Consider the following 24,963-nt stretch of genomic DNA (forward strand, 5'->3'; position numbering starts at 1 on the left):
AGTTACTTCATTTAATTTAATTTGTATGTAGCTACTCACAAAACAACCACCACAGGTCCTCTTGGAGTATTGAAATATATGGACCCGGATGCACTGCTGAGTTGATGTACTCCAGGACCCACTCACTCTCATATGTATTGCTCATAATTACAGTCTAACTAAGTGTCATGACTAACTAGCCTATATTACCCATGTGCTTTGACTAATCATTTTAAGGGACAGGAGGACAGCACACAGCATCGGTTGGGTGGAAAGACTGAAGGTGGAATGTGTTACCACCTGTGAGAGTAGACATAGGCCAGATAGAAGAGGAAGACACAAACACACACACACACACACACACACACACACACACACACACACACACACACACACACACCACAATATAACCATTTGAATAATTATAGTATAGGTTTAAATTAGTAATAACTTAGATTATCATTCTTTAATCTGTAATCTGTTTTGACTTCACATTTAATCACTTTGAAAGAAACACCTGGATTTATGCCTTAGATTATATATAAGCTGTAGCCTGATAATAAACACTTGAAATAATTTACTGTTCAGTTATAATGGGGTAAGAGTGAACTTACAACTTGCTCTGTACATCTTATGTAGGTCAAGTAGAAACATAATCATCATAAAAATCAAGGGGGTTTTGAAGCATATAATGGGCCTGCATTAGCTCTGGTCCATAGCGTTAGAGAACTCCTAACTCTATCGACCAGAGCTAGGCCCGCATGAGTAGTATCAAGACGCTATCAAATCTCTAGGGCGTCAAAGGTGGCAGTCCCATTTTAGCAAAAAAGGTCATGGAATTATAGAGGCCTTCAAATGTGCAAATGTTATGTGATGTCCCATATGACCTGTGTACCTACTACCTACTGTACCAATCAAGCATGAACTGCTAAAATAAGAGTATGAAAGCACCTTTTTTCCTTTCCAGTGTAATATAGTCCAGTGGATTGAGACGAAAATTGTTAACTTTTTCATAAAAGCGTGAAACTTGGTAGACTTGTACATAGTCTTGGTATAATGTATGTTTGTTAACATACATTATCTGGATGAATAGGATAGGATAGGATAGGATAGGATGATATATAGGAATCCCTGATGTCATCAGTGTATGCCCATATATGGGCATGCCCCCTTTTGTGCTCATATATGGAGCTGACGGATTTGTTAACGCCTGTTGCCATGACGACACATTTAGGTTAGACAACACACTCCACATTTGGGCGTATAGCTGCATTGGGAACTCCTTACATGGTTATGGTTATGGCTGACTCATGGTGACATGAGCGTGACATCAGAGGTGTTGAGAGAGAGTTTGACATTTTTGATTGAATCAATCCCAATCAAACGATTGAGAAATTCAGAGTCCAGATAGAGAGAAGACCAGGCAGAAGAGAAGAGAGGGAGAGAGAGAAAAGAGAAAGAGACGGAAGATTCTGACTTTTTGACTGATGTTACCAGGGAGCAGAGGCTATATGGACATGGATAATGTAATTTCCATGTGCAGGAACATGGGTATTACATCAAACGAAAACATCAAAGTGTTCAGCGGCAGCTCCAACCTCGCCCTCTCACAGAGGATTGCTGGTCATTTGAATGTTGAGCTGGGGAAGGTGAAGTGCACCACCTTCAGCAATAAGGAGATACGTGTGGACATTGAGGAGGATGCCAGGGGAAAGGATGTCTTCGTTGTCCAAAGTGGTTGTGGAGAGATCAACAACATCTTGATGGAGCTTGTGATGATGATCAATGCCTGCAAGATGGCTTCGGCAGCACGAGTGACCGCGGTCCTCCCTTTGTTCCCGTATGCGAGACAGGAAAAGCAGGAAGGTCGCACCTGCATCTCAGCAAAGGTTGTAGCCAACATGGTTTCTGAGGCACACCGATCACGCCATCACGGTGGATCTCCATTCGGCCCAGATACAAGGGTTCTTTAAGATTCCTGTGGAAAACGTCTCCGCCGAGACAGCCGCGCTGGAATGGATTGAGGAGAACTTCAGCGACATGACAAACTGCATCATAGTTTCTCCGGATGCCGGGGGTGTCAAGCGGGCCAAAGCCATCGCTAACAGGCTAGACATGGACGTCGCTCTCATGCAGAAAGAGAGGAAGAGGCACAACGAGGTGGACCGCATGGATCTATTCGGAAATGTGAAAGGCCGGGTTGCCATCCTGGTCGATGACATGGCCGGTACCTGTAGCACACTCTACCACGCAGCAGAAAAGCTAAAGACAGCCGGTGCCACCAAGGTGTATGCCGTCCTTACCCACGGGATTCTCAGTGGTGACGCCATTGCTCGCATCAACGGTGGCCGCTTTGAAGCTGTGGTCGTCACCAACACCATCCCTCAGCAGGAGAACGTGGAAAAGTGTCCAAAGCTCCAGGTTCTCGACATCTCAGGCACCCTAGCAGAAGCCATTCGCCGAACACACAGCGGAGAAGCTTTGTCCTCTCTCAACCAGGTCCAAGTGACATCTTCAAACTGCTGATTACCACCATATCAACCTATTAAACCTGTACACTTTTGTTGACCGGGGTCTCTCAACTCACTTCCCTGTTTTTGTTCCCCTGTTGCAACGCGTGAGCTTGTAGAATGGACAACTCTTCAAGGTTTCCATGTCCTTTTCCATTGACCAGCTATTTTTGTCCACTTCCAAGTCAGACTGGTTGATTTTCACTTGCCTCCTCCTCTCACAAAGAGACAAGAGCCAGGTCTTAAACCTAAGGATCCAAGCTACAGACTTTCTCGGACGGGTCCAAGAGTCCAAGGAATGGATCATGTGAGTCACTGCAGCAACCTCCTCTCCGGCCTGTACAGCATTGACTGCAACGGCTTTCTTGACCTCAGGGTCATCTGATGGTAGTTGATGAGCATCATCAGGATTGACAAGACACTCACTATCAGCCGATTGTACGACCAATTCCATGAATGTATGGTCTTCTCTTGACATGCCAGTTTGTTCATCATTGCATTGCATTCAGGGAGATCTGTCTTAAACTGCTGTTCATCCAAGTTCACGAAAGACACCCTATTCAGCATTAACTCTGGCTGCTGACAATCGATTGCATCGTCACTGCCTCCTTTCAGCGGTCCGTTCACAGTCCAGCCCAGCATAGTCCTGATGGCATAGGGACCATTATTTAGACTGCGAATGACTTGCAATGGTTCTAAAGCCTCACATTTGTCCCTATCAACAGCTCGATGTCAGCATCAATCTCAGGCAGATGAATACGGTTTAAATGAGGGCATCTCTGAAGATCCTTCTGTCTCGGAATGCTCCTTTTATGGACAGGCATGCACACCTGTGTGTAAGCCTTGGGCAGTTCACAGAAGTGCTTCTCATTCAAGCCAGCGACTTCCAGTCCTGGTACAATGTGACTAGAAACTACTTTCTCTTGCCCCATTGTCCTCGAATATGTGCCTTCCTACCTGTAAGGTCAAGTTTGTGCATTAGAGCTTCAGTACAGAATACTGCAGAGCTTCCTGGGTCCAGGAAAGCATACGTGGAAACAATCTTGCTCCCCTTCTTGGACTTAACCTGTACTGGAACAATAGGAAGTTTACAGTCATTGTCACCAGCCCCAGTAAGACCACTCGATACTACTGTGCCGCGTTTTGCGATGGCTCCATATCTGAAAAGGTTCAGGGACCCAAACTGTACAAGTGTACCAAGTTTCACGCTTTTATGAAAAAGTGAACAATCCACCGGACTATAATAGGTTATCAATTATCATTAACATTTTTATTAACATGGATGGTAGACAGGAAACATGTCGGTGTTAAAAGGTGAAGATTCATTCAAAACCTGATCACGTGTTGTTGAATAACTTGGGTGTGTGGGGGGGGTGAGGCAAGATGAGACCATGTTCTCTATAAATTATGATTGGTTAGAGAGGTAGGCCTATTACAATGTTGCGTAATCCGATGCTCATCTGAACAAATGAACCTAAAAAAAAATCAGATTGGTTTGGCTCATCCTGAATTTAAATAAAATAAAAAATCCACATCTGAGATCTGACTACTATGTGAGAATGACAGGTTTATTGTTAAGACAAATAAAAAAAAGTCACACCATCAAATTAACGTGGAAATTATATTTTTATTAATTAATTTAAAAACTAAAACTTAACAAAGCAGCTTATTTGTCAGTTTCTGTTATGAGACAGAAATGGCACTCCAGGCAAGGAAATAAGGTCCTTAGCAACTCTGACTGCAACAAGGTCTGTTGTCTGCCACCACACTTCCAGCAGGGGGAGCCATAGCATTGCGTCAGACACAGTGGCATACTATACAGTACATGAGTTAGTACATTCCTTTAATTTGGGTTCACAAAGCATCACTTGCCACCTGTAGCAAACAGATTGTAAGATGAATAACAGATCTAGCTTCATAGAAACAATATGTATGAGTTGAAACAGATAGTTTTGATGCATGGCTATAGGCAACATTTTAATTATGTCATTGTTTGCCAATTGTAGTTAAGAGTTAATCGATGGACATTATGCAGAATCTAGCTACACCATATTCATGGTAGATGAATGAAAATACACTATAAAGAGGTATGAAATACATTCAGTCTTTGTAAGCGCTTACAGTACTGTCCACTATTTGGTTAAGCTAATACTAATATGTATGGTATAAAAGTAACTAATTACGAAAAACTAAGCTTCCAGTGCCAGCTTAGAATAATTATGGAACAATTCAGTTCCCCAAAATGACCAAGCAATGCAAAAGCCAAAGTATTCTTAATAAGAGAAAAACCTATACAAATGCTAAAGCACAGCTCTCAGCATAGCCTAAATGCTACAGCAGATTGCAGAATGCACCGTGTGAGTAAACACATTTTATAAGCAGCCCTAGGGATGTCAGCATGGATCAAGGTTTAAAAACACTCAGGGTTGTAGCTTTCCTCAAACCTAATGCATAGGACACAGGGATAGTTTCCGTCTCACATTGCAGGAAACATCAAGCATGTGAGTGGTCAAAGCATTTGGATATAGCATAGTAATAAAGGAAAAAACTAAGAAAATAAAAGTACAGTACACTGAGACATGAGCATTTTTCAGAACGCAAAAACATCAAAATATACCATTTCAAACCGCATACTGCTTTGGATGCTTCTTGAGGCTAAGGGATCGTTCCGTTTGTGAAATCATGTGTGTTGCTCTGTTGTTAAGGAGTCTGCATTCATGAAGGACATCTGAAAAGAATGGGAAATTTGACACTGGAGTACAACTGTAAGATTTGGTAACCAGTTTTGCGCCTTGATGCTGCTCTGATGAAAATGGTTCTGGGCAAAAACAAGAACTCTTACCACTGAACTGTTTGTAGGCTTCTTCAATAATGGCATTGTTGTTTGACCTCTTTATCTCCCAAAAATTATCTTCCACCCATGGTTTGCAATCAGGGAGATCAGGGAGCTGTCCATTCTTGTATAAACCAGCTAAAGAGGAAAAAAAAAAAAAAGAAGAAGTAATATGTCAAATATAATGCAACATTTCTTGAATAATACATCTATCTATACATTCCAGAATCTCTGTGTGCCTGTGTCTGACAACCAAACTTTTGTTTTCTTCGGAACGGGAGGTGATTGTCATTTTAACGTCATTGAGAACTTCTTATAGACTTTTTTTTCGGACACTACTGCACCCCCAGATGTTGAGACAGCATCAGGACAGGACGGTTTTTTTTCCGACGTTGGAAGGAACATTTAATTGACCTTTAGGGATATCTGGCCAGTTGAAAATCTCCCAATGCAATTCAGTAATATTTATTTTAACAAAAGGAGCTTTACAGAAATTAAACAGGGAAAGGCATAACTGCAACATGGTAATGGAGGTAAAAGCTGTATGCAGCATCAACAGGCTACTGTACTTTTTTTTAACTGAGTGTCATATCTAGGTCTGTCATAATTATTACAAACAGTAATCTCCTGATTGCAATAATTTTTTGCCTAATCGTTAGTTGTTTACATTCACTGAATTTTTTAACAGCTGGATGAAACTAACATAAATGTCATATTTCCATCATTATTTCAACGTTGTTGTCCAGGCTCTTTTAATGGCATCATTTTGTTGCATCCAGATAAGGTCAGCATGTTGTTAGCGTTCCTTGCCTGCATCTACTCAGTGAGTTCTACAGTATACTTGCTGTGGTGTGGATGACAATGATATGGCCTCTTTTGGCCATTGCACATTGTTTACTTTCATTAATGGTACCCGTCAGTCAGTTATTCATTTGTATATTTCAATAATAGGTGTGTATATTTAAGTCATGTTAAATCTGCCTGGTGCAATATTTGTTCACAAAGCTTAACAGGTCAGAAATGTTGTTTTTATTTAACTGTTCCAATGCCAAAAAGACAATTAAACCATTAATCGTAATTATTTTTATGAAAATTAACTGTCAACCAAAGTTTCATGATCGTCACAGCCCTAGTCATTTCCTATCATGTCAATCACAAGAAACGGGTGCAACAGAAGGTGAAGGTACCTTTGATGGTTTCATCTATATCTTTGCATAACTGATATAAATCACTCCCACGGCCAACCACTCTTTCACCTACAGTTGAAACAGGAAATAAAATAAAAAATTATAATAATACAGAGAGCTTTTTTCTTTTATTGTTTCCTGGAGGGACCGATGTTACCGATCAACAATAATATTCATGCAAAAGCTATCTTACCATCCAGTACTTTGATGTTAGGGAACATTTCTAGGAGGAAATTTCTATATGGTGTGTTCCTGCAAACTAAAACAAAACAAAAACAAAAAATAGTGATTTTAGTTTTATTTTACTGACAGGAATGTTTTCACAGTAATGTGTCTCTGTGAGTTTGGTTCTTTACACTGAATAAGGACAATATTAAGAAATATCAACTTGGTAAGTTTACGAAAATATGAAAATAGATAAAGACAGAAACTATATACAATACATAGGCTAATATGGGAAATATATGGGCCAATTGTGTTAGTATAGAAATAGATGCTCAACAAAGCCGGGTGCACGGATTCGAACCCCTTGCCCGTATCATGCCCACATAAGTCAATATATAATTATGCATTGCACTTGTATGTTATTATGTACACTACTCTTGTATTCAAATAACTGAAATGGTCATATAACTTTACCTGGATTGGTATAATTATACGTGTTGTCTTTTAGTCGTATGTTCTCGAGCTTTCTCAACGACTGAAGGCAGTGGAGGTTCTCAATGCTGTTGAAAAAGAAAACCAAAATAGTGATGAACAAAACAGTTTTGAATACTTCTCTGTAAACTACCATCACATTAAAAAATTGTGTTTGTTGTTCTGGATTAAAGCTGCATTATGTAACTTTCCTCTTCTACCCCAGATTTGAACCCGGCGGTTTCCTGTGCAAGTGCTGAAGTTTTTACCATTGAGCTACTAGCTTGCTCAGGGGATACATTTAATCTTGACCATCAGGTCAAAATTCGTGTCATATCCTGCATCTAGGTGAGACAGGACCTTTGACACGATCTAAATGTCTCAATAGAAGAGCAGGGAGACCAAATATAACCACCCCAATTGTATAAGTTAAATTGTATTAACATACTCTACCATACAGATTGGACAACATTACATTTTATTCATTAAAAAAAAGGTTATAGTGCCGCTTTAACTTTGATTGATTGATTGATTGATTGAATACTTTATTTAGAAAGACATGGTAAAAGTACATGGAAGTACAATTCACAATACAAGGTCCTCTAAACTGGATCGCTCATAAAAGCACTTGGCTTTTTTTAAATGAGATCCCTGTGCACTCAAATCATGATGACATTTAAGAAGACATACAAAGACATACAAAGACATACAAAATATACACTATATACACTACTATGCAGAACGTCATACAATCCTTAATCCTTAATCCAGCACTAAATTATTAAATAGGTGTAGCACACATAATTAATAATTAATTTGAAGAAATAACTTGCAATGGTGATGGATTCACATTCCTTCATATCACTCCAAACTGAGTCAGAGTCATGTCAAATTATATAATGTTATCTGGGTATGGCACTGAGTCAGTCATGTCAGATTATAGAATGATACTTGGATATGGCATTGAGTCAGGGTCACATTATATAATGATACCTGTATATGGCACTAAGCAGGAATCATGTCAGATTGTTGCCATATTATAATAATACCTGAATATGGCATTGAGTCAGTCATGCCATATCATACTGTATAATGATACGTGGTGATGGCATTGAGTCAGTCATGACATGTTACATAATGATACCTGCATATGGCATTGCCAGCCACATTTAGGCTCTGTAAACTGTCACAGCTGCCAAGGGGTTCTGAAATTAGCAGAGCAATACAAGCATGTTAATTTCTATCAAACAGCAAAGACTACTTTAAGAAGCAGTTATTAAATTCAAGAAAACTGAAATTCTACTGGATCAGAATTCTTACCTAAATTGGAAATCCTGTTTGCAGACACATTGAGTACGACAAGAAGCCGAAGAGATGAGAGAGGAGCCAAGTGTGTGATGTTATTTCCAGAAAGGTCCAGTCTCTCCAAATTTAAGCATTCCCCAATACACCCGAGGTCATGGATTCCTACAGTATAACACAGCATACATTCGGACATGTTAAACACTCCTCGCCTCGCTATTTTGGGCATGTCATTGTCAATGTTTTGAAAATAACATATCTACAAGCTCACATCATGTCACAATGCTTCATGCTGTGAGCTTGTAGATCAGCTATTCTGAAACAGCCCAAGTATAAAATAAGGCTTAAGCGGTTAAAGAAACCATCCATTTAAGAAAAAGAAAAATCCTCATCCATAAAAATAAAAAAAAATAACAATAATAATCAGTACACCTTACCAAGTCCTCTGAATTTGAGGAACAAAATAGATTCCAAATCAAATTCCCCTGTATGTGACTTGAGCTGTACAGCAGTTATCTTCTCAAAGTCTGCGCCTGAAAGAGGAAGAACAATGAAAATGCAGTGCACACACACACACACTATGGTTGTGAGTGAGCCATTATTTCAGCAAGGTCTCGGATTGTCTCTTCTGTTTACATAGGCACAAGGAGACAAGCCCTGCAGCCATCTATAAATAGTAACGATGTGCCCATCTAAGTAGCCCACTGCCCACTTATGTTCTATGTGGCAACGCAAGACATGGCATTTGGCAGCTCCCGATGAGAGGAGTCACAACGAGACACACTCTCTTGTCGTTTGTCAGTTACAATGTGGATAACGGTGGGAAATTAAGTTTAATTTCCTTAGCTTATGTACTGTAAGTCCAAATCTATAAATTAGACACAATTATTTCATTGAATTGCATAACAGTAAAGCTGACTGGCAGAATCCATGAATACAATCATAGGTAGAGAGACTTTTAATAATGGGTGTACCAGGACTGGAAATAGCATATTTAGAGTGTAACTCTAGAAACACAGTAGCTACAGTATGGTGGATGGGGTGGTGATGTTTCTCCATTGAGCAATATGTAAATAAACTTGTAAAGCCCTTGTGAAAATGTTTTGTGCCAGGGACCCCCAGAAGAGAAGATTTGTGTTTAAAAAAAGGATTATTCAAAATGTTTCACTTTCAACATTTTTCTAAATAGTTAAAAAATAGCAGATGAACAAGCTCGCTGTGATCTTGTACATCCGCTATTTTTGAATAGCCAATATATAAATGGATAAAGTGGTTAAGAAGAAGATTGTGACGCTGTATTAACTCATTTTGCTGGGGACCCCCCTGGTACCCCCCCCCCCCCCCCCCCCCACCACCACCACCACCACACACACACACACACACACACACACACACAAACACACAAACACACTTTGAGTCTCAAAGTTTGAGAACCAATGGGACACGTCAAGTAACTCCCCGTGACTTATTGTTATTATTATTATTATTTAGACTACACAATAGACGCCCTGCATCATCTGTCCAGCAGGATTATCATGAGGATTACATTGGTGGTCACAGGTGGTGATGATGATGTTAGCTAACGTTATGCTAACGCTGTATGAACCATGATGTGATGATAATGTTGCAGTGAAATGACTGTGAATGGTGGGTTGCTGAGCGATGATTGTTTGGTCTTGTTCTTTAGACGTTTACAGAAGCGCGCGCGCGCGCGCACGCGCACACACACACACACACACACACACACACACACACACACTTGCTATAGCACCACAGTGAATGGAACGCTATAGCTTGCTAAATGGCTAACATAACAACACCATAGCAACAACTTACCTCCATGGTCTCTGTCTCGCTTAGAGTCCATCCTAAACTAATAGGTAGCAGCAGGATGCTGGACCAATATACTGATATGACCAGTGATCACACACACACATCTGGCATCTGTTCTGTCCCACCCCCGGGTTACAGGCATTGAGGCATAGAGTTAAGAATAGCCAGGTTACAGGACCCGTCGCTCTGACAACTATACTGCTGCTTTCTGCAGAGAGGGAGGTGCGTGTGTGTGTGTGCGCGTGCGTGTTTGTGTGTGCCTGCCTGTGTGCGCGTGCGTATAGCCCCCCCTAACCCTACCCCCCCCCCCACACACACACACACACACACACACACACACACACACACACACACGCACACACCAGCTGTTTACTGTACATATTCCTGTTTTTGATTACTACACGTTTTTATATGATGTTTTCTTATATTATTGTATATTATTGTTTGTCTTTAAATGTTTCCATGAATTGAATGTACAGGACCCCAATGGAAACAAGCCATAGTGCTTGCTTGGGTTTAATCCTTTTAGCATCCTTTAGTATTTGCAAACGTCAATAAAGTATTCAGTCAATCAATCAATCAATCAATCAATCAAATGGAAATAAGACCACGGTCATAGACGCCCTCTGGTGGTAGAAGATGAGATGAGTGGTAACTCAACCTGCGGACAGCGACCGGTGCTGAAACGGATCAATTCACACGCCTCCTCTTCCACTAGCAGCAGGAAACACACCCTGGCCACCTCTAGATCATTTAGAATTTCTTTGCTGCAAAGACCTTTTCCTTTTCTTTTCTTGTGTTCGTTTTTGAATCCATATGGGGGACATATTTTGGAAAAGCACCGATACTTTGAAGGAATTCAGTGGACAGATGTGTAGGGGGTCTTAATCTTCCTGGACCCCCTATAAATGCATAGATTTGAGAAAACACATCGGACTCTAAATGTAATGATTCTGTACAGGAGAAAAACAACTCGATTAAGAAGAGATGGGTAATAAGCAGACGATATTTACTGATGAGCAACTTGATGCATACCAGGTAAGCATCCTCTGACTTATCTTCAAATGGCAGTGTTATAGCCTATGATGACCATGTCATGGCATAACATATAGCATATTATCAGTGGTGGTAAAAGTACTCCAATGTTTTACTTGAGTAAAAGTATAAATGCTGCTATGTAGAAATACTCTGTTACAAGTAAAAGTCTGGCATTCAAAAGAATAGTTGTGGCGTAAAAGTAAAATATTTGCCTCTGAGATGTAGTGGAGTAAAAGTAAAAGTATAGAAAATTGGAAATACTCCAGTAGTAAAACTACCTACACATTTTACTTAAGTACACTTAGTACAGTACTTGAGTACATATATACTTTCCACCACTGCATATTATGCAATATGACAAGTTTGTTATCCACTTTCACAATTATGCTGCAGCTACACTCTTCAAGATGCACTTAGTCTGGTGTAGCCAATTAAGGTTGTGTGTTGGACTAATCCTTCATCAAGAAAATGTAAAGTAAGCATGCCTCTTTACAATGTAGATTTTTAACAAAATGATATTTTTAAAAGGGGTTATTATGATTGTGTGTGATGGTGGTGGTGGTGGCATACCCAATAAAATCCCCAGTGTTAGGTTATCATTTTTTTTACTCCCAGAGTGTAGATATGTAATTTACCCAAAGTTAAATAGCAGTGCAAAAAAAAAATGTGCATGAGTCAAGGTAGGAGGAGGCTGATGTTAATACAGTTGTGTGATCATATCTAGGTGAGTCAATGGCTCATTTTGAATATGGGTCATAATTGGAAATACAAAGTATCCTACATGGTCTGTCTGCAACAAAAAAGAAGCAATGGCTAAAATGACCCTCACCTGATGGATATCTTCCACTGAAAATATGATTTAGGCAAGCTAATAGCTGTCTAATAGGTAGGCTATATTTGTATATTTTAGTAGACAATGCTGTATACAAGTAAAATCCTCAGTTACAAATGAATAAATTAACATTGAGGATTTTACTGTGTAGAGACAACCCAAGAGATATGCATTTTTAGAGCCTACAGTATATGAAATTAGATTAGTCCATTTGTCAGATCCATGCCTACATCATGTGCCATGATGATGCACAATAATGTATTTAAATTAATAGCAGAAGGCTCTGATTTCATTTCAACTGGAGGATCTTGTGGTCTTCGGGGGAACATCTGAGAAGCCCTAACCTTTAGTACTCTGTAACAATAGATGCCTTGTCCTGTGAAGAAACGCCAGCTATGCCTGCACAGGTTTATCATTACGATTAGGTGTGACTTAATAATTGATGCCAAGCCAGTATGATAGCATGCCTGGAAACACTACCCTTGGGAGATAACTTACTGCTCAAGAGCTTCTCTGGTTACTTCTGTTGCTCTTAACTGCCCTTATTAGAATTAACGATGTTGTCCTGCAATTTAAGAATCGCACAGAGTTGCCATGTATGGTATATGCCTGTATAGGATAATTGCCTCAGCACACTGCTATAGTGACAACTGAAATTATCAGTGTAATATGCAGGAGACTGGAGTAGCCACACGGTGAAATCCTTAGTGTCTGTCTCTGAGAGTTATGGGTCCATTGGGTTAACTTACATTTGAACACTCTCTGAGTTGCGAATGGATAAATGAACTCTGAGGGTTTTACTGCAGCAGCAGACATAAAACACGTCTTCTGCTTTCTCTATTTTAAGTCTCTAAAATGGATCATGAATGTAGATGACATTTCTACAAATGTAGCTCCAGACGACTCAAATGAGACAAGAGAAATGTTATGTTAGAAGGAAGGCTGTCCTGTACTGACTGGAGCGACTGGTTTACATACACTTACCAAAAGGGTTTCTACCATATGGCAGTGCTTCTCAAACATTTTCATGTCAAGGTCCCCCATATCATGCCACAGACCCGATTTGAAAAGATTGTGAGCCAGAGACCACCATAAGAGAAAGTACATTTTTGTCATTCGATTTGATTTAAAATGATACTATCTGTCTGTATGTGGGGGGATAACAGTGGAGAGAATGAAACCTCTCTGAATAGTGAAACATATAGGACATTATCTTCTAGCCGGTGAAATTATAGTGGAAAGTAAATTGTTCCTCATTTTGCTGACCGCCCCCTAAAATGCTCTGGGGGTCCCTGGACCCTACTTTGAGAACCACTGGTATATGGAATTGAAAAAGCTTCTATATAGGCCTACTGTAGAACCATTTTATGTGTTACTTTATAAAGAAAGCATATGTTTTCTTCATCAATAGAGCTTTCGGGGGGTAGAATGGAGATACAGTGTGTTTCAACCTCCATAACTCATTTATCTCAGAACAATGGTCAGTTAAAAAATAAAAATAAAATAAAACACGTCACACTGCAATAAAAAATCTTCTTCTTGTCTGATAGAGCTTGACTGTTTGGCTGGTTCATCCATAGATATATATAAAGGCTAGATGACTCACCCGCGCTGCTGGCCAATGGAGTACAACGTTGCCACATGGCGGCCATCTTGAAACAGTCATTCATAACATTATGTCTATGGTGCATATACTTTAAAATAACCATAGCGTGCTCAATTTTCATCCGATTTTCAAACGGTTTGGTGTGTTGTAAACACCAAAGATGTAGTTATGATACTGCATACTTAAAATTATATACAAAAAAAAACATGATTATAATTATATCTTTGGTGTTTACAACACACCAAACCGCTTGAAAATCGGATGAAAATTGAGCACGCTATGGTTATTTCAAAGTATATGCACCATAGACATAATGTTATGAATGACTGTTTCAAGATGGCCGCGGTTGAGCTACGCTTGCGCCGCCCCCTTGAGCCATCTAGCCTTTATATATATCTATGGGTTCATCAATAGGCTCTATGCACAGCAGCCATATTGTAAAGAAATTGGGCCTCTTCCTTACTTCCTTCACAGGTCTTACCAATTATACTAATGAAGGCTCTGTTCCATTTAGTGTAGCACAGTGGTTCTCAAACCTTTTATTTCAAGGACCCCCATAACTCTGAGAGTGTACAAATGGAACCAACTGGTTCCATTTGTACACTCTCAGAATTACACACCCGTAAGGGTCCCTTTGGAACCCCCTCCATGAGGGTCCCTGGACCACACTTTGAGACCCACTGGTGCAGCAGAGTGTTTCCAGTTAATTAATAGCCAACATACACCCTGGCTCTGTTTGACCAGAACGGAACAGAGCCTTCATTAGTATCATAGGTAACACCTGTGAAGAAGTAAGGAAGAGGCCTAATTTCTTTCCAATATGGCTGCTGTGCATAGTAGAGCCCATTCCAAGCTCTGCATGGTACTGCACAGACAACATACACACTTTCCTTTGCAGTTCTATCACGAAGGCAATATGGTCCAGTGTTGCACTAAATGAATTCAGCTCAGTCTGTCTACAAACAACTAAGATTAGTGGCTTGGTTGGCATTACATCACAGAAATGTCCCGGTATTTCAAATTAATGAGCAATTAACAATGCTCACAACCTAATGTCGATAAATTTTAAGGGGGCTCTATGAGCCCCCTCAAAGTTCCTAGCGTTGGTTTTGGCATACTCTGGCATGCCACGCTAAACAGGGTAAACTGCAGAACTAAATCTTTGGCTTATAAAGCTGTCTCCGGAGGCTAACTGATAATGCTCTGGTTCACACGCAGCTCAGCCCTATACTGATGTAACAGGGAACTTGAAATAAAACGAGATCGACTTGATTAATACCTGAGGGGAGACTGGCTTGTGCAGCGTGGAAATGTATATGAGATAAAGCTGCAAGTAACAGGAAGAAATAGTTGTCCTGCAGAAGTCAGAACTCACACAAGCCTCGACAGAATCTAAAATACAGCAGTCAAAATCTCAGAGTAAATCTGGACAGAAATACAGCAGGTGTGCAATGTGCAGGCTCAGCACCGTGCCATTTTGCAACTGCACTAATATGTGCACATGTGTGCAAAACTCTGGTGGATCCAGTGGGGCTGGTGGATCATATACTGTACATGCCCCTATATACTGTACGATAACTCACAGTGACAGCCACACACAACACCTGATCATGTTCCCTTGCCTCAATGTGTGTATTGCAACTACCAGGTGACAACATGATTCTGACAACAAGTCATACCTTTAGTGATACTTGAGACCTCATTCAGGGCTTAGTGTAATAGGCGTTCTGCTGACTTGCAAGGCCCCATACTGTCATTCTATATGCCACCTGAGCCTGTCATTCATACCAGTGGTCCACATCGACCCCTAACGCTGATGGTTTTCTAGCCAACCGAGTAGTTCATTGCACTCAACCTGGCATCCTTTTCAGTCTTAGAGCAGGGATGCAAGGTAATTAACTACCCGGAATTTGTTTTAGGACAAGGTACTCTACATTGCATAGTAGTGTATAAAATAAAATATATGATTTTCTATTGTGTTACCATTACTTTTTGTCTTTTGTGTTTTTGGCATTTGTTTACTTCTGCTTATTCATACTTATTCTTTTGACACACTGCTTTCTTTCCTGTCACAGGACTGCACTTACTTCACACGCAAAGAAATCCTTCGGTAAGTGGAGCCACCTCATATTCCTGTATCTACCTACCTTCTAGTACTTCTATGTACCCCTTGCTGATCATTTGGTAAAACAGACAGTCACAGTAATGTTAATGTATTATGTAAGCAAGATTTGGTTTAAGCCACCCTCACTGTAGCTCATACAACACCAAACCAACTTGTGACTTATGATGTTATTACGAGCACAAGATATGCGTAAGGATCATCCCAAACTGACTTTGTTCTAACAGACAAGCTAGGCCTCTGGTAACCAGAGAACTGAGCATGTGAGAGGACAGACAGACAGACTAGACAGACCAGATGTCCCGAATCTTTCAGGACATCCGGTCACCCTTAGTCATAGATAATTAAACGTAATGCTTTCAAAGAGAAAGATACAGTACAGATTTGCACAGGGCACACTTCATATAAGTGCCCAATTCTTCAGTTCCCACTTTGTAAAAGTACCCAATTCTTCCCTGAGCCCACTTCACAAAAGTGCCCAGTTCTCCTGTATTCAAAGGTTACAATTGAACTTGTTCTTGTGTAAATATAAGCAATTACTCAACAGCCGTGCATTAATATAAGTTAATATACATTATCATCATATGTTCTCTCTTTTTTCAATTTGTTCTTTCTTCTGAACCAGATGAAAATGAGCTCATATCTCTACAGTACATGCTGATGCATGATGCAACACAGCACTAACCTGCTGACAGGTGGTAATCTAATGTTAAAAAGTGTGTTGCAAACATAGTCTACAATTTAACATCCTCCATCCCAAGCTCCAAAAAAGCATACAAAATGAAACACAGTATTATTTAATTGTTATGGTTGTGTCTACTGTTTATTAGATATTATATGATTGTCAAAAGAGGGAGGGAGCCCTGAAATCAATATTAGGGCCCTAAACAGAGTTTAGAGTTGGGCAAGCCCTGGTCCCAAGGCAGATTGTGGATTAAATTTACCATGCTTTAATGGTGTAATCGGTCATGTCCTAATGACTGCTGCTCAACAATCAGTCCTACAGCGAAATAAATCACGTTAACATGCCATGAAACACCTTCCCTTTCTCTCGGAATATGGCCTTTTTGTTCTTTCCTTATTGTATCTATGCACTGTACTTTTCCAAGTCAGCAGATACTTGAAGCTCTATTCAAGTCTGTCTGTCTGTCTGTCTGTCTGTAGCAAATTTCAAATGGACAGACACTTTTCCGACATCAAACATAATCCCTTAAATATTATCTTGGGTATGATGATAGAACTGTGAATTTAATAAACTTCAGTGGTTACATATTACAACTACATATTACAACATATTACATATTACAAAATTGGGGCGAATTTCATTTGTACGGATTCATGTGTTGATAATATTACAGTATAGGGCATTCTGTAATCTTTTTTCTTGCAGTTCTCATTAGAATGTCATAGGCAGCTTTATTTGAATCCAAAATGTAATTTGATCAAATCTAATGATCCATTACCGAAAACGAACCTAATCTAATGAGATTACACTTGTCATGTTTACTGTAGCTGGGGGACATGGATATTATATTTATAGCTCTATATTATGGCGCTCTCAGGTTGCTTTTTATCTAATCAGTGCATGTAGAATTGACTGTAATGGAATTACAGGTCATGAAATGTGTCAAGGCCATACAGTATGAGCATCATCAGTATTTCAGTAAGTTGACACTTGTTTGTTTGTTTGTCACATTACAAAGGCTCACTCTTGTAAACACAATAACAAAATGGTCACAAATGTGATTAGATATGTACACATTAAACATAGGATACATTTTTATAGGATATTTATCATTTGCATTTGGGTAAATAACATGTTATTGACTCTAGACTCTAGACTTTCCTTTGCAATCATTCCCAACGTTTTCTGTTAATAACAAATTGCCAGACAGTGCATGCCCCCCTGACTTGTGGATGAATGGTGAATTGTTCCTCCACCATGACATTGAAACTGCCTTTGATTACAAGGCCAGCGGTGCGCTGAAAATGAAATTGACCATACCGAAATTGATCTCCATCGAGCGTAATAGCATCACATGTTTTATGACCTTCATAAAACATCCCTAGCTTGTGTTCCCAGCAGCACATACCATGACACAGTTATGTAAGGTGAAATAAAAAAGATCATCACTGATCATTATGAGGTGATCGCTTTGAGTTCCACAACTCTGCCTGAAACACCATGGTTGGTTTTACCCAGGAATACAGCTGTCATTCTTGTCCATTTTTGTCTTTTCAATGTGTATCATGTGTATAACAAAAATCTAAATTCCATAAGACTTGTACTTTCAATGTTGCAGTTGACTTTATTGCATTTTATGAAGGAACAAAATGAACATAATAGTTAATAGGCACAGTTTGTTTGGAAGTAGGCCTTTTTAGATTGGAATGATGTTTGCAGTGATTTTGTCTTTTCAACAATCAAAATTAACCTTGGCTTCTTAGATTCTTAAATTAAAGTGGAAATGTATCTATACCATCGCGTAACTAATTAAACATTTGGGAGATTCCAATGAGTGTTGAACGTATCAGAATGTAAACAAGTAGGACTCGTAGAATGCCTTGAGGTTTGTCCAATCAAATGACCTGACCAGAACAAACTGTTGTATGATTATTGCAGCAGCATCTGCATCATTTTGACAGCTTTATTTGATTTCAGCTTAATGAGTTTGTCCTCTAAGACCAGTGACCCTAGAGATTGATGACACTGCTAGGATGAGGAAACACGTGACAGGGCTGTTCAGGGGTCAGAGTGTAAGAGGGTTGTAGATTACTGCCGACCGCTGATGACGCACTGTGTGTGTGGTAGGCTACATGCAGCCTCTGCAAGCTTACTGGATGCTCACCACAATAATAAGGCTATATTGCTGCTGGAGTAAAGCAAGAAACCCCCCCACCCCCCCTTAACATCAGTTGAGTGTACACAAGAGTGTAGACATAATGGTCTATGATACTGATTATTTCCAAAGAAGTCCAGTCTTTTCGAATGTATACATTCCCTGATGCACCTGAGGTCATGTATTCCGACACAGCGCAGACACGCATGCATGCACGCACGCACGCACGCACACACACGCTCGCACGCCTCTCTCTCTCACACACGACACAACTCTCTCTCTCTCTCTCTCTCTCTCTCTCTCTCTCTCTTTTAAATCTGACAGAATGGATGTGTTCTCTGGTGTTGGCATTGTCATAACTGCAACAACGTGCAGTGTGCACTATTCTGGATTTTACTATAGAAAGGAACAGCATTGAACTTTGAAACGTGTCCAGAGCACCCAGGTGCAAGAACTGAAATTCATAAACAATACAAACAAATATACCGTAGATTAATTTAGTTTGAGCTGCTTCCTAATATGTTGAGTGTGCAACATTCCTAAATCTATTAGCCTTTATTATGACCAACTACTGTGGTTGCATGCTGTATGGAGTTTACAACCAGGAACATCATTAAGTGGTGAAAAGTGATCAGGATTAATGGGGCCTGAAGCTACATGGGGCCCCACAGTATTAATGTCATGATCCATATACAGTATGCTTTTAGGGGCCTGGTATCATATCTTTTCATGGGACACAGCACTGTATTCCTGTGCCACAGCCCTTGTTACAGCGCCCTGCGTGGAGTGATAAGCGGTGATCACCGCACTAGTATGACATGTCTAATGTCTCTCCACTGACTCTTATCAAGCAGCAGATAGTAGTAGTAGCAGTGGTGTAAAGTAACTATACTACTGTACTTAAGTACAATTTTGAGTTGTTGTTTTTCTTTTAAAGGTATTTTTACTTCTTCAATATTTTCAATTTCAATACTTTTACTTCTACTCCACCACATCTCAGAGGAAAATATTGTACTTTTACTAGTCACTAGTTACTTCGAAGATTTTGATTATCATTACAAAACACACAAACTCCAACCACTTCAGCCCTATATATATTTTGGCCATTTGAAAATAGTAGATCTACATGAGCTTGTAGATCGTCTTTTTTCAAAACAAAATGTATACATTTTGAACTTGTGAAATGGGACATTCTGCACAATGAGTACTTTTACTTTTGGTACTTTAAGTATATTTTGACTCAGAGCGGACCCTTTAACCTCAATGCCACTGAGCTGAGCAGCAGATAGTGTTGTTTTCATGCTGTGATCAGTATCTGGCACATTACAGTATGTCTTGTATGACAGGCTGTGATTCAGAATAAATGTGATGATACAAGCAGTACTGCTGTCTTTTATTTGTGTGTTCTAGGTTGCACGGCAGATATCATGAGCTGGCCCCACATCTTGTACCGATGGACTACACTAACGACCCAGAATGTCAAGTGCCGTTATCCTTAATAGTCAACATGCCAGAGCTAAAGGTAATTTAAAATCTTACTAAAACCGGATAAAGTATAGGCAGGCTTTAGGTTCTAGAACCTATGGGATTGACATGATATGAGCCCGATTGGTTGAACTTGTTCTGGACCTGCCAATGTAGTCAGACATCATAGTTTTACGGACTTGTTCTTTATTTTATTTTATTTTTTGCATCTATGATGGTATGTCTCCATTATTACCATGGATACACTCTAAAAGTATAACCATATTTTTCATTTCAGCTGGACTTTAGTTGTAAATGATGATGCATACCCATACTTTACGGGGGAGTTTCTTTGTTCTGTCAGCATGATACTCTGAAAACCCAGCAGGTGATGTCTGAGGTCCCCTCAGACATCCATCATTGGTTTCTCTGTGGAATTGCATGTGTGCCCCCATGCCCATACATTACATAACTTGTTGTCTAAGGACTCTATGTTTGCCAATAAAATGGCAAAGGAGGCTTATTTCCCCTGAGTATTGAGTAAGTGATTTTTTTAAAACTCTGGATACAGTGAATGATTGCCGATCTAATGTCCAATAGTGTTTGCCTATGTGAGTAGCTATCTATATGTGCCCCACTACTGTTTTTCGAAGTGCCAAGCATGTTCAGTGAATGAAGATGACCACGGTTGTGTCAAAAGTCAATGAAAGTGACATGTTTCTGGTGCGAGGTGAACTACAGTACGAAGTAATAAGCAGGTCAGCTAAATAGCTAATATGTTTTATTACTGCCATTTGAGTCATTAATTGGAAAGAACCAATAATCACACAGGAGAGTCCATAGACGATAAAACGATAGATGGCCTCGTGCATCGACCAAGTTGGCAAGCATTGGTGGATGGAATAGGTTAACCTCCCCCATCTCAGCCAATCACAGGCCATCTGAGCTCACGTTTTCCCCTGCAATCCTAGGAAAAGAATAACCTGACTACAGTTACAGTATACACAGGGCATATTGTCCTTTCTACTCTAAGCTGACAGCAGACAAACACTGGCAGCATCAGACCAGTGCTAATGTGGTATGACACATAATCTAATGTGCCCTTCCTGTGGGCTTGTGAAAGTTAACATCATGTGAAAAGGTTTGTGAAGGACTTTGCAATGCTATGCAACAAGTATCTCAACATTTCTCCGACATATTAGGCAAAAGTACAAACTAGTTTATATGGAGTCCACCTCCACAGGGGAGTACAGTTTTTAGCACAGTCTCATAATGTGTCCTTCCATTGGACATAATTGGCCTGTGCCTGTAAAGCTGTCACAGGCCAGCTGCAGGAAGACAGACCACTCAAGCAAGGATTGATGAAGGCATGGGAATTTACACGCTTGTCTCCAAAGTCCTGTAACTGTAATGCATCATAACTGTAAATCTAATCCTCGCTTGCCTCAGCATTTGTGTTAATTAGCTTCGTTGAGGAGACTGGCGTATCAATGGCCATTTTCGAGGATCCATTCAGGAATTACAGAGTTCCTGGTGCCAAAAGCCATTTTGATGTTACATTTGGAGCTGGAACATGTGGGCATAAGAAGAGCTCTCAAAGCAATTAATTACACACACATCATAGAGAAAACTCAGATGTCCTTTAATGACCTCCTCTCTGCTCTATGATCGTACTGTGTTGAGTCAGCTGATTGCGAGAGATTATAAAATCTTCAGCTATGGACAAGAACCAGAGGAGAAAATAAAGACACCGTCATACCAGCAATGAGATGGAGTCAGCCTTTCACTGTGAAACACTGTGCTCAGCAGAACACACCCAACCTACGTTTTGCAGCATATAAACAACAGCCTATAAACACAGATTGGCCATGAACCTGTCATGGTCATGAAACGTGCAACACACAGTGGTGAAATATTTTTGTTATTTTTTGATTGTTAAGTTTCAATGTTTCAACTCAACTCAACTTTTATTTTTCAAATATATTTATTGAGTTTAAAAAAAAATTACACAGACACAAACAGCTCAGCAGCAAACACAACAAATAGTCTTCACAATTGACACAAATAAAAATTAAAATAAAGATAGACAGAAAAATACTGTATGCGTATCTGTACACATACTGTACATAACAAAGATAAATGATGAAGAAAAGACATGCATATTATAATTACAGCTCGTGACAGAAAAAATAGAAATAAATGTTAGTGTGGTATAATTACAACATTACCATAAACAAGGTACAGAAGTTGAGATACTTTAGTCAAGGAAATTTGTCAAGAAAAACACTTGAAAGTGTTGAAGCCACTGTGTTATTAAAAAACCAAAGGTATGGAGCCCATATCTTCATGAACTTTCCATTTGAAGAGGGAAGCATAGAGTAAAACACTCCATAACCATCCCATGGCAACTAGTTTTAGTAAGAGGTTTGCCGTTTATCCTAAAGATATTCTTTCTAGCTGCAAACTTTATTTACAGAAAAAAACACAAAGACAAGAAAAGTGTGAATACTTATACTCTTTTGTTTTCTTGTTTATATGATATACAGTATACTGTATGGTGCAAGATTAATTTCCTTATTGACCAAGTTAAAGTAACAGACAATCAATCAATGTTCCTTGCCATGTTTTTTTTTTAAATACTTTTTTGTTATCTGTATATTACTGTATGCTATTCACGGTTTTGTAAGAAAAATTAAAGTTTAACCCCCTTTATGTGCAGGAAAACCCGTTCCGAAACCGGATAGTGGAATGTTTCTCAGAGGATGGACAGGGGAACCTCAGCTTCAATGACTTTGTGGACATGTTCTCCGTCCTCAGTGAAACGGCCCCCAGAGAGCTGAAGGCCATATTTGCCTTCAAGATATATGGTAAAGGTGGACTTCTCTAACAAAACCTTCACCTTGGGTTCCTCCTATTTCCCTGGACTGTGTTTAAAATGAATCTTAAGCTATTCTAATGCATTTCCTGTTCCTTGTGGTGTCCACAGATTACAATGTGGATAATTTTCTGTGCAAAGAGGACTTGGAGAAGACTCTAAACAAGCTGACGAAGGAGGAGCTGACTGCCGAGGAGGTGGACCTGGTGTGTGAGAAGACCATTGAGGAGTCCGATCTGGACGGGGACAACAAACTCTCCTTCGCTGACTTTGAAAACATGATATCTAGGGCTCCAGACTTTTTAAGGTACTGTATATGCACTACAGAAAAGTTCTCTCTGATTATACTATAGTATTCTATTTGGCGCGAATGTCTATATATGACAAGCTCAGAATAGGGGCGCTATAGGGCTCATGTGGTTAATTCCCAGATGCAAAGTCAGTACTTCCACTAAAATGTTGAAAGTTATATTTAATTTGTAACTACAATTACTTTTAAGCAGTGATTATAGGGTATCTGATGGCCAATAAGAATAAATTATTCTCCATGGTACAGTATAAAACATGAGTTGCATCCCCTTATTACAACGCAATGTGCTACATATTCCAAAATGTACAAAAGAATGGAGATCATATTTTCTAGTCAAATTTTTTTTTTTTAAACAGAAATGTGAAATATGGACAGAATTTGAATATGATACGCCCCTTAAAAGATAATCAACACATGCATGCCATGTAGTATTAGTCATGGGCTGTGTCTCCTTAGCTCAGCCCCCAGTTGGCTGTTTGTCATTTTAGTGGCTCTCTGCTCTCATTATTGTCACCCTGAGCTTCCAGTATGTGCCTTCATTTAAATGCAAACGGCCCATGTCTGATTTCATTGCCAGCCAGAAGCATGCTGAAACACTAATCACTTATGATGGGTGACTCATATTAACACTACTGGTGTGTCTGCAGATAGAAAGAGGTCATTCTATTGATCTTGAAAAGCAGATAACAGTTTCAGTGCTCTGTCAGTGATCTGGCACATGTCTGTTAGGTGTGCGTAAGGAGAGCAGGATCTAAATGCGCTCCGAGGAGCACAGATCTCTGCCAGGCTGGGTGGCCTACCCAGAGCTGTGTCAGTCCTGGGGTGTGGCAGTAGATGAGAGGCCGCGGGGGAAATAGAGTTGCAACTTTAAAGTGCTTTTTGAGGTGTGCTCTGTAGGGGCCCCTCAACATGCTATTCCAATTTGATTGTGAAAGTTTTAGTTTTTTGTCTTATTTGTGCCTGCAGTACCTTCCACATTCGAATCTAAGAGGGTTCCTTGGAAAGCTTCCCACGTTGGTCACATGGTGAAGATGTTGGACACATCTGGACAGACCCTCCCTGACTCTACCCAGACCGTGCTACATTATACAACAGCACAGTGCCTATATCTCCTATTTCCTCTCAACCTTCACTCCTCCTTTGCCTGCTATCTGTGAAGTCTGTTTAGTGGGGAACTGTATGACTAAATAAGACTGGTTCTCAGGATGTCTCAGCTCTTTATATGAATTTATTGAATTGATTTACTTTCTTCTTTGATGAAACGCAGGTTGTTTCATGTTTTAAATAAATAATAGGGCTTGACCAAAATGTGTCACATGTGGGGAGAAAAGGCTACTTTTTACATTTTCTAGAAAGAAAAACAAGGTATTAATATGAACCCTTTTTACTGTATCTACTTCTGCCAGACACTGGCATATATTAATGTTGGATATATTAAGGTTACGCAAAAAACTTATATCGATGTATGAATGAGATTACTGTGTGTCCAATATGTCTTCCTCCAACAACACAGCAGATATTGTTTGAAACATGCCTGGAGTGTGATCATTTAGCTATGCAATAATTGTATCTGCAACATGCATGAACAGAACTGTG

The 24,963-nt window shown here is 39.7% G+C and overlaps 2 protein-coding genes and 1 pseudogene across 4 annotated transcripts; 2 read left to right on the forward strand and 1 right to left on the reverse strand.

The window, feature by feature from the left end:
- Positions 1-1,526: 1,526 nt before the first annotated feature.
- On the forward strand, positions 1,527-2,505 carry LOC308092168 (ribose-phosphate pyrophosphokinase 2-like; annotated as a pseudogene). The gene has a single exon. The product of its transcript is annotated as a ribose-phosphate pyrophosphokinase 2-like (transcript).
- A 1,662-nt stretch (positions 2,506-4,167) lies between these two features.
- On the reverse strand, positions 4,168-10,459 carry lrrc61 (leucine rich repeat containing 61). Its single transcript, XM_080437183.1, has 9 exons — positions 10,284-10,459; positions 8,885-8,980; positions 8,466-8,612; positions 8,290-8,350; positions 7,149-7,234; positions 6,703-6,768; positions 6,510-6,578; positions 5,332-5,460; positions 4,168-5,217 (listed from the first exon to the last, which is right to left on the reverse strand). Exons 1-9 carry the CDS (start codon positions 10,312-10,314, stop codon positions 5,111-5,113), a joined length of 792 nt encoding a protein of 263 aa, XP_080293309.1. The 5' UTR covers positions 10,315-10,459; the 3' UTR covers positions 4,168-5,110.
- A 746-nt stretch (positions 10,460-11,205) lies between these two features.
- On the forward strand, positions 11,206-24,408 carry cib2 (calcium and integrin binding family member 2; the record flags this gene model as incomplete). Of its 2 annotated transcripts, XM_080437872.1 has the most annotated exons (6): positions 11,206-11,318; positions 15,832-15,866; positions 20,129-20,240; positions 22,902-23,049; positions 23,169-23,364; positions 24,334-24,408. In XM_080437872.1, 6 exons carry the CDS (start codon positions 11,268-11,270, stop codon positions 24,353-24,355), a joined length of 564 nt encoding a protein of 187 aa, XP_080293998.1. In that variant the 3' UTR covers positions 24,356-24,408. The 2 variants fall into 2 exon arrangements, with proteins under 2 accessions (XP_080293998.1, XP_080293999.1); XM_080437873.1 differs by lacking the exons at positions 15,832-15,866; positions 20,129-20,240 and having other exon boundaries at positions 11,268-11,318.
- Between the last annotated feature and the right edge of the window lie 555 nt (positions 24,409-24,963).

Source organism: Gymnoscopelus braueri, assembly GCF_963280865.1.
Source record: "Gymnoscopelus braueri genome assembly, chromosome: 9".
Classification (NCBI taxonomy): Eukaryota; Metazoa; Chordata; class Actinopteri; order Myctophiformes; family Myctophidae; genus Gymnoscopelus; species Gymnoscopelus braueri.